General features: G+C 37.7%; 1 protein-coding gene across 1 annotated transcript; it reads right to left on the bottom strand.

Moving 5' to 3' along the window:
- Positions 1-83: 83 nt before the first annotated feature.
- Positions 84-15,004, bottom strand: zgc:136872 (uncharacterized protein LOC678524 homolog). The gene is made up of 22 exons (XM_051133915.1): positions 14,311-15,004; positions 13,844-14,092; positions 13,700-13,769; positions 6,551-6,669; positions 6,326-6,459; positions 6,076-6,250; positions 5,700-5,780; positions 5,509-5,594; positions 5,346-5,417; positions 5,079-5,239; positions 4,755-4,918; positions 2,833-2,844; positions 2,540-2,745; positions 2,157-2,190; positions 1,993-2,049; positions 1,790-1,847; positions 1,637-1,701; positions 1,453-1,521; positions 1,268-1,346; positions 1,073-1,189; positions 569-624; positions 84-466 (listed from the first exon to the last, which is right to left on the bottom strand). The coding sequence occupies exons 2-22, from the start codon at positions 14,078-14,080 to the stop codon at positions 440-442; spliced, it is 2,079 nt and encodes a 692-aa protein (XP_050989872.1). The 5' UTR covers positions 14,081-14,092; positions 14,311-15,004; the 3' UTR covers positions 84-439.
- Positions 15,005-15,227: the final 223 nt, after the last annotated feature.

Here is a 15,227-nt window from a genome sequence, read left to right as displayed (position 1 = left end):
ATTTAAATATTGTGCAAATGTCACAGTATGTAATTAGCAAAGTGTCTTCAATACGCATATAAGCATGACGACACAGTGAATGGTAAGATAACTGTTGGTTTATTGGTTGTAAAAAATCATAGAGCACAGGGCACAAAGTTTGCAAACAGTATTCAAGCTAAAAATATCTATATCTAACCAAGATTATTTTCATTTGAATAAAAGTTTTCTGATCAACAAGTATTTTTTTGTCTCTCCACATAATTAATTCTATCAAGTCTGATCAATAGCCATATGCACAATCAAATAAGATATAATTAACAAGCTGTCATTACACAAAGTGTATCAAGTATGAAAGTAAAGTTGTGTTTATGGTTGGATTTGTGTATTTTATTGCTGTATGTTATCAGTGAGGTCTCAGATGTCAGTCCTGGATCCATTTCTTTCAGTTTCATCTGGGTCATGAGTACATGGTAAGATGCATCCACTACAACAAAAGAGCATTGTTTAATCAGCTATTATGTATTATGATTTTTATTAATCTTACTATGAATTCTGATTAATTAAATATTTGCATTAAAAACATTACTTCATTTTCTCCCAGCATCATGTTCGGCCCTCCAGCAGCGAGTCTCTTGAATGTTTCTGGTAATAATAATAGTATGTGTTTACATACAGTGAGTGCATTAGATTAGGACTGGATGTTATGCAGTCATTTCTTTATCTTTATAAAACATGCATCACTTTTTAAAGTTAATCTCTATGTGATATGGTACTGTGAATCTTTAGGCTACTCACAATTTGAATCGAAATTTAACAGGCTGCATGCACAGATCTATTTTGACATTACATGTTTTGTCATGTCTGTTTATTCTGGGTGTGTTTACATACATTTTGCATCTGAAAAGTATTGCGAGTGCATTTAACAGCTACAAGCAGCAAATAACACACTTTAGTGCAAACACACACATCAGTTTTACAGTTTACTGCACTTATAAATAAGTGCATAAATGTGATGTTTTTTTGTACACAATAATTGTAAACTGGACTGGCTTTATAGTACTACACAAATAGGTTAAATATTCAGACTCACTGGCCATGCAATCCATGCGCAGGACGAGCACAATGAAGTTTTCTAGTGTAATTTCTCCACTGAAGTCTCCGTATCGCAAAGCCATGAGATTCAGCATACTGTCACTCAACATAAACCCTTGAAAACATCCAAAATATCATGTCAATATTGTTTTTACCTTAGACAATTAAAGGGTGTAAGAGAAAATAAACTTACCTGTGACTTCAAGAGCATTTCTGAGTTCGTTCAGAGATAGACTTCCAGTGCGCGAAACATCCATCTTATAGAAAATATCCTGAAACAAACAAACCAGAGAGCAATTGCAACCCATTTCAATGTGCATTTTGGAAATATACTATTTAATGACAAAAAAAAATGTTGCAGTTGCAATGGATATTTACCCTGTGAAAAACAGCTCGTTTCCACAAACGAAGGCATTCAAATTCACATAGCCTTCCAGTAACACTGAGCTGTATTGTTGCATTAAGGAGCATCATGAAACAATTTGTAAAATGTGATTTTTTTGTTCTATAATTTACAAACAACATGCACAAGTGTCTAAAATGCAAATTTCTGAAAGGATACATCCATCAGTGCCACCATGCTCTTGCACAAATCCAAGCTGAATCCTGCTCTCTTCTGTGAATGTCCTGAAAGAAACACACATGACTGGAAGCAAAACAAGAATATGAGATTCAAAAATGATTTTATATTGTGACTTTTCTCTAGAAGCATCACCTGCACACAGATTCTCATTCAGAAGTCTTTGAAGTCCCTCAGCGTCCACTTCTCCATACTTTCACAAACAGACAATTATCAGATGACATTCATTTTAAATATCTGTAGTATTTTTGTTACTCTCAGCTGCAATTTTAGTACATTTCTGATCATAATAAGTCACATTCCCACATAATCCAGAACATTTGGAGAGTCACACATACCTTATCAACATAATGTGAAAAGAGCTGGAAGGATTCATCATTATCCCTGGGAATAATCTGAACAAAATGAAGAAATTTGTAACATATATTTGCACATATATACACACACACTTTCAAAACACATATACGTGAAGCATATATAAAAAAAATATTAAAATATATACCTTTGTTCTTGTTATGCCATATCCAGAATTGTCTCTGAAGACACAACATCAAAATCTTTATTACTGTTTTCATTATTATTATATATTGGTTCAAATACACTGTTTTAATAAAGGCTTTTGAGTTGTTGTTTTTTGGCTGTGATGCCACAGAATTATACTTTTTGGTTCCCCTAAAGAACGGTTTTCCACAATAATGAACATTTAATGCAACAGAATGATATGGAGGTTAAAGACTGTTTATGGAACCATAAATTCCAGTAAAGAAGCTTTATTTTCAAGAGTATAGTTTCTCATATTCCAGTTTAATGTGCAGAAACAGCATTAACATAAATGCTTGTTTGGGCATCTAGCCCATCTCTAATGTTAATAATCCAAGCACTTACTCAATGACAGCTTCTGTCTTTGAATAGACTGTCAGAAGGAAGGATGCAGCTTCGTTTGGCTGGAAAGTTGAAGGAACGATGAGGTATTCACCTGCTTTGAATCGGAAAAACTCCATGACTTCCCGAGCATTGAGGAAGGATTTGGTTTTTCCAATGGGATTGGTTTTGAAGAATGATGCGGGGAATTTTTCCCTCCGGTCCTTTAACTGGTGAATAAGCAGAAACATTATTCTGTCCTTGCAAAACAAGCTCAAAATTGTTCATGTATCAGGACAAATATATTTAATACGTACATGAGCTGGCACCTGCAAGACAACAAATATAAATGGTCAAGAACTAGAACAAGAAGTCTTATGCAAACTCAAAATAGATGCAGAATGCATTTGTACACAAGGGCATAGGTTTTATTTTGGCACTGGTGGGGACATAGCAGCAGACATTTAATTGTTTGATCAAAATTATTGCTAAGAACAATTTAGTAGTCGCTACATATTGGTAAAGACATTTCATAGCATCCCTACGAAATTATACGCTCTTGAAAATCATAACAAGCAATGTCAGACTTTTTTACGTGGCAACACATCCCTTACAAAAATAAATAAATAATAATAATTAGGCACGGTTTTGCGACACCAAAGTTTAACCACAGTATTTATAGTAAATACAAACAGTACTATTAATTAAAAGAAGAGAGAAATTATTTGCGATAGGCAAAGTTCTGATCTAAATCAAATGATTCGTGAACCCGCTCCGAAGCCCCTAAGTAAAATGATTTGCGATACGTGATTTGAATCAAATGATTCAAAAGATTCGCAAACCGGCTCCGAAGTTCTGTTCTAAATCAAATGATTCGCGCACCCACTCCGAAGTCCCGAAATGATTTGCGATACGTGATTTGAAGCCTTGATATGAATCATTGATTCGTGAACCCGCTCTGACGTTCCGATCTAAAGCACATGATTCGCGCACCCGCTCCGAAGCTCCGAAGTAAAATGATTCGCGATGCGTGATTTGAAGTCTCGATATGAATCAAATGATTCGCGAACACCCTCCGAAGTTCCGATCTAAAGCAAATGATTCGCGCACCCGCTCCGAAGCTCCGAAGTAAAATGATTCGCGATACGTGATTTGAATCAAATAATTCAGAAGATTCAAAAACCGGCTCCGAAGTTCCATCTAAATCAAATGATTCGCGATGCGTGATTTGAAGTCTCGATATGAATCAAATGATTCGCGAACCCCTTCCGAAGTTCCGATCTAAAGCAAATGATTCGCGCACCCGCTCCAAAGCCCCTAATTAAAATGATTTGCGATACGTGATTTGAATCAAATGATTTAGAAGATTAACAAACCCGCTCCGAAGTTCCGATCTAAAGCAAAAAAATTCGAGCACCCGCTCTGAAACCCCGAAGTAAAATGACTCGCGATACGTGATTTGAATCAAATGATTCGTGAATCCGCTCCGAAGTTCCGATCTAAGTCAAATGATTTTTGAACCCGCCTCGAAATTCCAATCTGAATCAAAAGATTCGCGCACACGCTCCGACGCCCCGAAGTAAAATGATTCGCGATACATGATTTGAAGTCTCGATATGAATCAAATGATTCGTGAACCCGCTCCGAAGTTCCGATCTAATGATTCGCGAACCCTCTCCAAAGTCCCGAATCAAATCAAATGATTCGAGATAAGCGATTTGAAGTCCCGATCTGAATCAAATGATTCACGATAGGCCATCTGATTGGAGTGCTTCCTAACAGTGAATCATTTTGCGACGCAATGGTTCGGAGTTTCACTCATCACTACATGTGTTTTTAAAAATCATTACAAGCGATGTCGAAATTCGAAAATAAATGGCTCTTTTGATCTTGTTTTTGCTAGTGAATCGCTTGAACTGAACGAACAATCCGAGCGGTTCCAGTGTAATTGATTCGGTTTGTCTGTTTCTTTACATTTACATTTAGATGGAAACACTGTCCATTATGATGCAGTTTGTAGCTTAATTATAAAACTATAAAACCTAATTACATTTGAAATAGTTTTACCAATACAATTCAGTTGGTGATAATTCATTGGTGAAGTTGGAAGCATCAGTTATCTCATACCACATAAGTCAATGATTGTTCAGTTTATGAGTATATATTGTAATAAATATGTCACTTGCTTCCCTAATAAATTCTACGCCCTTGTTTGTACATAATAAATTGTAAACTGTACCTCATAAATGCTAAAGCCAATATGGAAATTGGTTGACAGGTGCCTGTTTCTCTTGTGAGACTTCTGAATGAGAGACACAAGGAGATTTGGACAGCTTTCATCTCTGGGGTCTTCAACAGTCTCCTTAAGAGTCACACGGAACTGTGGATTTCTTGAAAAACTGTCTATAAATGCAAAAGAAGGAGAAACTTGAGCGGCCATTCATTTATTTCACATATCAAAAGTCATTTTCAGTTTCATCTTGTCACTTATAGTGATTTATAGTGTTGCATTCTGACGTAGTAGTAAAAATAACTGTAATAGGAATAGTGAAAGTTGAATTACCTTGGTTATTTGAGCATCCTCCTGCAGTTGTTCCAGTCACCCACTGGCCTCTGTGAACTTCAGTTTTCCAGGCTGAAGAATGAGTTCCAGCAAGAAAGTTCACGTCCAAACAACATATATCCAAATCTGAAAAATTCTTGCAGAAATCCTCCAGTGACATCCTGCAGAGACAGAAAACCTGCTGTAAATATAGTGATGTGCATCTACACATTATATGCACAACAAGCATGAAAAATCAAGTCATTTTGGATACTCGTTTCTGCTCACCAGAATTCTCCATTGTCAAGTACAACATTGTATTTTTGGTCCTCAGGACGCACAAATCCCCATAAAGGGGATCTAAAGAGACCATATTAATAAAATGTCAGATTCCTAACTGATATATAGAGGAATAACAGAAAAATGTTAATTCAGTCAGAAGGATTCAGACCTGTCGCTCCAGTCTCTGTTCCACTCTCCGTGACCCCAAGGGTTAAAGATCCTCACCAGCTTCACTAGACGACCTTTAAATACAACCTGTGAGAGAACACTTCATCAGATCACAGGAAAAACTTACTAATCAACTTGCTTGAGCTAAAAGATACTAAACACTTCAAAACCGTAAACCAAATTAGTTTTTACCTCTGCGACTCCTGTGACCGTGTACGCGTGCATTTCCACAAGACCATTGGGCAACACCCTATTTTGCAGTTGACCTGCTTGCTAAAGAAACAAAGTGATTTTAGGACTTCCAAATAAATTGTGTGTGCTTGATTGGTTTTTCATAGGCTGGTCTGCTGTAAATGGTGCGGTTGATATCCAGCAACTTGCAAGAAGCTTTCACAGGTTCAGCTTCCATTCATATAATGGAAGTCTAAGGTTATAGCGACACTTAGTGATCAAGTGTAGTAATTACCCAGTTGCCCTGGCTGTGAAAATGTAATTCTAGTCTGGATGAATAGCATCTGTGCTTTAAAATTGCATTGTTTTATAATAATATTAAAGTCTCGATTTTTACCCCTCCAGGAGTGCCGCATCCCATCAGGGATTGTGATTGGCTGGCTCGTGTCATGATATCCCACAGCTTTTCTGGTGCTTCACTGAGTTTAATGATCATGTGTGGCCCACCAGTGAAGTCCATGAGAGCTTCAGATACGCTTCCCACATTCATATCTGCATAAGAGCCACACACTCTGGAAAAATGTAGATGATGATGATCAGGACAATATTTTCAGAAGTATGCTTACCATTCAAAAAAAAAAGCATACTTAGCGTAAGCTTTCTCCAGCAAGGCAGGCCAGAATTCATTTGGATGTTTGGAGTGAACAAAGATGAGTCGGTTGTCAATGGTTGGTAGTTTGTCATCAATAACAACATCCACCCATGATCCAAACCTCCAGAACTGAAACAAATGATGTCAGTTATGAACTCTTATACTAGTCTAGTTTAAATCGCTTTAAGAATGATCTGTTTGAAAGTGGCAAAACATTTACCTTAAAGTGAAATATTCCTGCATAATCCACAGAGAAATTTTGTTCATCATGGATAACCTGCTTCATGATTTGTTTTTGAAATGTAAGAGCTCCAACAGATGCCAGAAACCAGCAGTTACCTTAAAACACATGCATACACGTTATATATTTAACAACTGAACCTTGTATACTTATTAAGGAATATTTTTTCTACAACTGCACAACAGAATATCCTTAAAGACATCACAGTTGCTTTTTTCCCAATGAAGCGTACATTAAAACAGTAATATACAGTAATAAACTGGTTATTTGTGCAGAAATAAGCAGTTAGTCCATATTTGGAACTGTTTTTTACTGCTTTTCTCTCAGCTTTACACATAGTAATTGTATTGCACTGGCTTAATGGTGTTTCGTCCAGACCTTGTGTGTGCTGGTATTGTTGTTTCACTGCCTGTATTTTCTATTTTTGTTTTAGGAGGTTGAGTGATTTTGCTTTTGACTGTGTCCTTGTATCAGGCATTCACCACAGCCACCTCCATCTGCCACACCTCCGGTTGCACCGCCCACTCGTTCATCATCACCCGAATTCTAACTACTTGCACCTGATCGTCATTGAGCCACGCCCTATTTAAGAGACACTCGCTCATTCTCTCATTGTCTGGTCTACCGTTCACATGCTAACGCTACTCCTGACTCTGTGCTTATCTCCACGTGGATCTCTCTGTTGCTGTCTGGTGTTTGGCGTGGCTCAATATCTGGATTCCGTATCATCTCTACATTTCAAGGACATTCATGTGTGTTTGTGACACCTTGTGGCTTTGTTCGACCACATCTCAGGCGTTGCACTTTTTTTCTGGAAGCTCTGTGTTTGTGTCGCACACATCTCATGAAGTTGACATCGTTTGATTGTTTCTCCATTTGGTGTTTGAACCAAGTAGCTTTCTGCAATTTTCCACATTAGTCCCTGGGTGCCATGTTCTCCTTTCCTTGTCCAGCACTCGTACACACTGTCCGCGGAACAGTGGCGGTAAGTCTTTACCACTACACTGATCATGATGTGTTTTCATTATCGTTGTCCTTTTTTCAGGTGTTGTCTGTGTTCCAGTTTCCCTGGATCTGCATGACTTGGTAGAAGTGTGGTGGTAGGTCTGCCAAGGAGCAATTGTTGTCCAGTGTACTGCGGTCCACTGTCTGTCATTATTTCATCTGGTCGACCAAATAGAGACATGTAGCTTTGCATTTTTTTGTGCAACTGCATGGCTGATTGCTGGAATGGGCATTTCATCAGCCAATGGATATTTGAAATTCCTGTCCACAGTAAGTAGGTACTGATGTCCATGAATCTCAAACAGATCGGACGATAGGTACTACCAAGGCTTTGTGGGTGTTTTGTGTAGAATGAGTGGTTCTTTTGGTTGTGCATCTTGATGTTCTGCACAGGTACTTTTTTCAATGTGAGTGTTTATCTTTGCCCAATACACACTCTCTCAAACCAACCTGCGTATTTATTTAATACCTTGGTGGCCTGCGTGAAGTTGGATCAGAATGTTGGTAGTCATAGATTCTGGAATTAGCACTTGTCTGCCTTTGAATACAACTGCTTCTATGGCAAGTTCATCTTGTAAAGGCCAATAGCTGCATTTTTTTCCGCTCTCATGTTAACGGATATGAGCGTTCATACTGCATACAGTTGCAGTACAGCACAGCAATTGTTTCAGGGTTGCCAGGTTTTCACAACAAAACCCGCCTGATTGCTACTCAAAACTAGCCCAAAAGTAACCCAGTCGCGTTTAGAGAGGGGTCCCCGTTAAAAATTGCATTCCGGGCGGTAAAATACACATTTTTTTGCAGCCTTCCCCTAGCAAAATTTGCATTTCAGGTGCTAAATATAACGTTATTGGGGTCGCTTCAATCCGGGGACATGAATAACAACCTGCGGCAACACTGTGGACTTGGCAACACTGGATTGTTTCTGCGCCGAGTCTGTTTTTACTGTGCTGCACTCTTAAAAATAAAGGTGCTTCACGATGCCATAGAAGAACCTTTTTTGTCTAAGTGGTTCCATAAAGAACCTTCAACATTTGAAGAACCTTTCTGTTTTACAGAAGGATCCTTGTGGTGAAAGAAGGTTCTTCAGACTCTAAAAAGGTAGGAAAAAGATGGTTCTTTAAAGAAGCTTTGACTGAATGGTTCTTTGTGGAATCAAAAATGGTTCTTCTATGGCATCGCTGTGAAGAACCTTTTAAAGCACCTTTATTTTTAAGAGTGTGGACGCGCTGAATTAAAGTGACAGCTCATTGTTTGCATTAAATATGAACACGGATTGACATGTACATGTAGTAATTTCACCAACAAAGAATATAATTAAAGTAACTGCTTGTTTTTGTAAAAATAGTTTCATGGCCGGTAAAAATTTTCGATACATTTTCTCACGTCACCGGCCATTGTGGCAAAAAGTTAGTTTTAGGTCCTGCATACAAGTATGTATGATATCGCTACATACCATACACAATAGCAAACATTTCTCTTTCAATGTTGCTGTAAATCTTGATTGGCATTCAGTTAGTGTTTTCGAACCGAAAGCAATGGGCCTGTTTTGTACCAGTGCTACACCAATGCCTTTCTGTGATGCATGTACCTCCAGTGTGAGGGTGGTTGTTGGATTGTAAGTATTTTAGGCAAGCATCAACAGTCACTGTTGTCTTTAGGTCTTCAAAGCACTTTTGATACTCAGTATCCCACATCCATTGTGAGCACTTTTCAGCAGTGCCTTTGCAACGTAGGGTGACAGGTAGTTCATCATGCCCATAAATTGATGGAGATCAACTTTGCTTTATGGCGTTGGCATCTTTTGTATGTCTTGGACTTTGGCTGGTTCTGGTCTAATCCCTTTATCGGTGTACAGATTGCCAAAAAACGATATGCTCCGTTCCGTGATGATACACTTGTTGTTAAACAAGTCCTGTTTCTACAACTCTTTCCATTAGGCTTACCATGTTCCTGTCATGGCTTTTGCGTCTAGCTTGCTGAATACTTTTGCATTTGCAAGCTTTGGGTTTATTTCTTCCAGAGTTGAAATCTTGTGAGGGCACCTCTTCAGGATTGCATTTAGTTTCTGTGGGTCGAAACAGATCTGAAGTGACCCGTCTTTCTTTGTGCTGAAGGCAAGACTAGAACACCTCTCCGTGTGCTCTTCTACTTTTTGCAAGACTCCTTGGATAACAAGTTTGTTCAACTCAATATGAAGTTTGTTCTTGATGTGGATACTGCATTTACATGGAGGGTCACCTGTTATCTCTTCATCCTTCAGGTACAGATTCATTTTTTGTTTGAATAAGACATTGCTTCACTCAGATGTGATGCCATTTTATTGTGTTTTTCTTGTACTCACGTTATAAACCATCTTTTGCTTTCCGTGTTTTGTTGTACTGGACCGTTTAGCAGTTATTAAGACGGACACAATGTGCTTCTTCCCGGTCCCACAATGTGTACAAGAGATCACGTTGTGGACAGGACTCACATGTTACACAAACTGTATACGCAGGTACATATTGCATAACACAATATATTACGTAATACAACAGCCCTCAGGCCATCCAAGATGCAGATGAGTTTGTTCCTTCATCAGATTTGGAGAAATGTAGCATTCCATCACTTGCTCACAAATGGATGTGAATGGGTGCCATCAGAATGAAATCCCAAACAGCTGATAAAAACATCACAGATGCGTTAGGACTTGCGTTTACTGACCTAATAAACTCTTTTGGAGTCAAGCAAAATGTCACCGGGCCCACTCATCGTTTTAATCATACGCTAGATTTAATTATATCGCATGGAATTGATCTTACTGATATAGATATCGTACCTCAAAGTGATGATGTTTCTGACCATTTCCTTGTATCGTGCATGCTGCGTATCACTGATATTAACTATATGGCTCCACGTTATCGTCTTGGCAGAACTATTGTTCCAGCCACCAAAGATAGATTTACAAATAACCTGCCTGATTTATCTCAACTGCTCTGTGTACCCCTTAATACACAGGATCTAGACAAAATGACTAGCAATATGGGCACCATCTTCTCCGATACGTTAGAAGCTGTTGCCCCCATCAAATTGAAAAAAGTTAGAGAAAAACGTATTGCGCCATGGTACAACAGTAATACCCATTCCCTCAAGAAAGAAACTCGCAATCTTGAGTGCAAATGGAGAAAAACTAACTTGGAAGTTTTTAGAATTGCATGGAAAAACTGTATGTCCAGATATAGACAGGCTTTAAAAGCTGCTAGGGCTGAGCATATCCGCAAACTCATAGAAAATAACCAAAACAATCCAAGGTTTTCATTTAGCACAGTGGCTAGATTAACAAATAACCAGACGCCACCTGATCTAAATATTCCTTTACAGTTTAATAGCAATGACTTTATGAATTTCTTCACTGATAAAATAGATAACATCAGAAATACAATAACCAGTGTAGATTATACTGCATCTAATATGTCAACTTCTTTCGTCGCACCCAAAGAACAACTGCAGTACTTTACCGCTATAGGACAGGAAGAGTTAAATAAACTCATCACTGTGTCTAAACCAACAACATGCCTATTAGATCCTGTACCCACTAAATTACTGAAAGAATTGTTACCTGTGGCAGAAGAACCGCTTCTCAATATTATCAACTCATCGTTATCTTTAGGTCACGTCCCTAAACCATTCAAGCTGGCGGTTATTAAGCCTCTTATTAAGAAACCACAACTAGACCCTAGTGAACTGGCAAATTATAGACCCATTTCTAATCTTCCATTTATGTCTAAAATTTTAGAGAAAGTTATATCTGCTCAACTGTGCTCATTCTTGCAAAAAAATGATATCTATGAAGAATTTCAGTCAGGTTTCAGGCCCCATCACAGCACAGAAACTGCCCTTGTTAAAATCACTAATGACTTGCTTCTTGCATCAGACCAAGGCTGCATCTCATTGCTAGTTTTACTTGATCTTAGTGCTGCGTTCGACACTATAGATCATGACATACTAATAGATCGACTACAAAATTATGCAGGTATCCAAGGGCAGGCTTTAAGATGGTTTAGATCCTACCTGTCTGATCGCTACCACTTTGTTTATTTAAATGGGGAGTCATCTCAGTTATCACCAGTAAAGTATGGAGTGCCACAAGGATCTGTTCTAGGTCCTCTACTATTTTCAATATACTTGCTGCCCCTTGGTAATATTATTAGAAAACACGGGATTAGTTTCCATTGTTATGCTGATGATACTCAACTATATATCTCAACAAGACCAGATGAGACTTCTGAATTATCGAAGTTAACAGAGTGTTAAAAATGTAAAAGATTGGATGACCAACAATTTTCTGCTATTAAATTCAGATAAGACAGAGATATTACTTATTGGACCTAAAAACAATACACAGAATCTTTTGACTTACAATTTACAACTAGACGGATGTACTGTTACTTCCACTACAGTCAAAAGCCTGGGTGTTATATTAGACAGCAATTTGTCTTTTGAAAATCATATTTCTCATGTTACAAAAACAGCATTCTTCCATCTTAGAAACATTGCCAAGCTGCGAAACATGTTACCTGTTTCTGATGCAGAAAAGCTAGTTCACGCATTCATGACCTCTAGACTGGACTATTGTAATGCACTACTAGGTGGTTGTCCTGCATCTTCAATAAACAAGCTACAGATAGTCCAAAATGCAGCTGCTAGAGTCCTTAGCAGGTCAAGAAAATATGATCATATTACCCCAATTTTAAAGTCTCTGCACTGGCTACCTATTAGGTTCCGCATCAGCTACAAAATAGCACTACTTACCTATAAGGCACTTAACGGTTTAGCTCCTGCGTACCTAACTAGTCTTCTACCACGCTACAATCCATCACGCTCCCTAAGGTCGCAAAACTCTGGACTGTTGGTAGTACCTAGGATAGCAAAGTCCACTAAAGGAGGTAGAGCTTTTTCACATTTGGCACCCAAACTCTGGAACAGCCTTCCTGATAACGTTCGGGGTTCAGACACACTGTCTCTGTTTAAATCTAGATTAAAGACGCATCTTTTTAGCCAAGCATTCAAATAATGCATCTCAAACTTTTCCTGCAGCTATATCTGATCAAATGCTCATTATTAATCTTTTAGCTCTGGTTTAACAAACCTTCCTTTTCTTAGTTTGAACAGCAGCTACGCTAATTATGTTCCTATTTGTTCTCTGTTTTTGCCATGGGATTGACATCCCATGGTAACTAGGAATTCACAAGCTCCAGTGTGGATCCAGAACACTTAAGAAGAGATGATGCCAACCCCACAGAGGACTTCAGATGATGCCAACCCTGAAAACATACAGCACTACCGAATTCTGCTACTAATTTATAGTGTTCTTTGTCTGTTTGATTACGTCATTAATTGATCTTTACCACAAATCTCTGCCATATGTACATCAAGCTACTACTACATATATTGTAAAAATGTCAATTTGGTGTAAAGCTGCTTTGCAACGATATGTATTGTGAAAAGCGCTATACAAATAAATTTGAATTGAATTGAATTGAATAATCCACAAGTAATCCACACCACTCCAGTCCATCAACTGACGTCTTGAGAAGACCAAAGAAACAAATCCATCAACACATTTTTAACTAAAATACGAGTCCATAAGAGTCTATAGAGAAATCTGTACGAAGCCAAAACAGCCCAAAACTGCTCTAAACAAATATGTGGCTGGATTTTGACGTGAGAGACAATAGGAGATAAAAGCATTATTATGGATTATGGCATATTTTAGCTGAAAGCAATAGTTTGATATTAAAAACATTTTAATGATGGATTTGTTTATTTTGTCTTAAGATGTTAACTGATGGACTGGAGTGGTGTGGATTACTTGCGGATTATTGTGATCTTTTTATCAGCTGTTTGGACTTTCATTCTGACGGCACCCATTCACTGCAAATGATCCGTCGGTGAGCAAGTGATAGAATGTTACATTTCCCCATATCTGACGAATAAACAAGCTTGCTTTTGTAACTAATTTCTTTAAAATGTCTTTATTTACTTTTTATTTTTCCCACATGCCTGTTTGACTGATTTATTGCGTGCAGCTCTTCATTTGCAAAGTTTATAAGGAGTTAATGATAAACAGCAAAGCATACCTACCCAATACACCTTGTATGATATCAAACCTTGACGTTTCTTTAACCATGTAAAGAGGGTTTGGGACCAGTTCCTGAAAGAAACGGATAAATTATTTCACACGGTAAGTAAAAGCACAGTAGTTTGCATGTGAAGATGTTCACATACATGTGGTCTCCTCCACACCACTCTCTTAAGATCTTCACGGTGCAGGGATCCCATACCGATCGATTTCATCTCTGGCGGGAACAAGTTGTCTACGAATCTCATTCTTTCTTTCAGGCAGAACTGCTTGAGCTGGTGAAAGTCCTGATCCAGGTGCTTCTCAGGATTGTTGAGAGATCCCTGTCCATCTCTGAGATTACGCTCCGATAAGATGTTTAAACACACACCAGGCGCTGGCATTGTAGCTCAAATCTGTTAAAAATTCAGCATTAGATTAAAGTTTATTGCACACATAGAAAGTACACATAGAAATCTAATGAATGCATTATTATTTCTTTTAAAACTTTTTCAGGTTAACGCTTGTGTAAATTACACAGACATGCGAGATACAATAAATACAATACATTTGTATGCACAATTCTTTCATAAGCATGGCATGTGAAAGCTGAAATGGAAATATAAAAACATACCTTTTCTCAGTAGTAGCTGGCAAACTATTCCGTCTTCTCTGAGCATGCAAGTCTCAGAAGACACTTTTAAACGTCTGACTCCACCCATCATCCAGGTGCGATGTAACTTTATGACTCTCTGGTCAATATTTGAAAGATCAGAGCAATGTTATACTGAAATACCCCTTCACATGATGCGTCATCATATGTGTCTGTAGCTCATAAAATGACTTTGTGATAACTAAGTTAAAATAAAATACAGAAAAGGAGAATAATACTCGTAAATAGACAAAAGGTCATATTGATCAAGGTCGTAAAAAAAAAGATAAAGGAGGAAAAGGGAGGTGGAACTTACATAATGCTGTTTTAGTAGCACAAGCAATAAGAAGGCATATTAACCGGAGCAAATTCTAAGAGTAGTTTTGTCTTTGTAAATCTCTCTACACCAAAAGCTAAAATAATGCACAGGTATTTATTATATTTAATATTAATATGCACTAAGGACACATCCATTGTTCAGACGTTCATTCAGATTTTATTCAATGAATTCAACACCGCCACCCACTGACCACATTCTACTAAACCGGTGTTAGACCTGCTGATTTTCTAAAAGGTTAGTTTAAAACGAGTTATCAACTGAAACTACAACAACAAAAAAGTTTTTGATACTTGAAATGAAATGTACAAAAAAATAATTTTATTTCAGGTAGTTGCCAAGACTTGATGTAATAAAATAACTAAAATAAGAATGAATGAACGAATAGATAAACAACCGTAGTGCTGTTCAAACAATTAATCACATCCAAAATAAAAGTTTTTGTTTATAAAATATATATGTGTGTGCTGTGTATATTTATAATGTATATTTAAAGACACACACATACAGTATATATTCTGAAAATATTTACATATTTATATTTATATTAGTAGTACCTACA

The sequence above is a fragment of the Labeo rohita genome, chromosome 17 (genome assembly GCF_022985175.1).
Source record: "Labeo rohita strain BAU-BD-2019 chromosome 17, IGBB_LRoh.1.0, whole genome shotgun sequence".
Lineage (NCBI taxonomy): Eukaryota > Metazoa > Chordata > Actinopteri > Cypriniformes > Cyprinidae > Labeo > Labeo rohita.
Note: the sequence above shows the minus strand (reverse complement) of the source record. Positions and strands in the feature narration are given on the sequence as shown.

What these genes read in the sequence shown, in the direction of transcription:
- zgc:136872 (XM_051133915.1), bottom strand. Translation starts at nt 14,080, where the DNA reads ATGCCAGCGCCTGGTGTGTGTTTAAACATCTTATCGGAGCGTAATCTC. An exon ending in CTTGACAATGGAGAATTCTG is followed by an intron (nt 5,240 to 5,345) that starts GTGAGCAGAAAC and finishes CTGTCTCTGCAG; the next exon opens with GATGTCACTGGAGGATTTCT. An exon ending in GCGCATGGATTGCATGGCCA is followed by an intron (nt 625 to 1,072) that starts GTGAGTCTGAAT and finishes TATTATTACCAG; the next exon opens with AAACATTCAAGAGACTCGCT.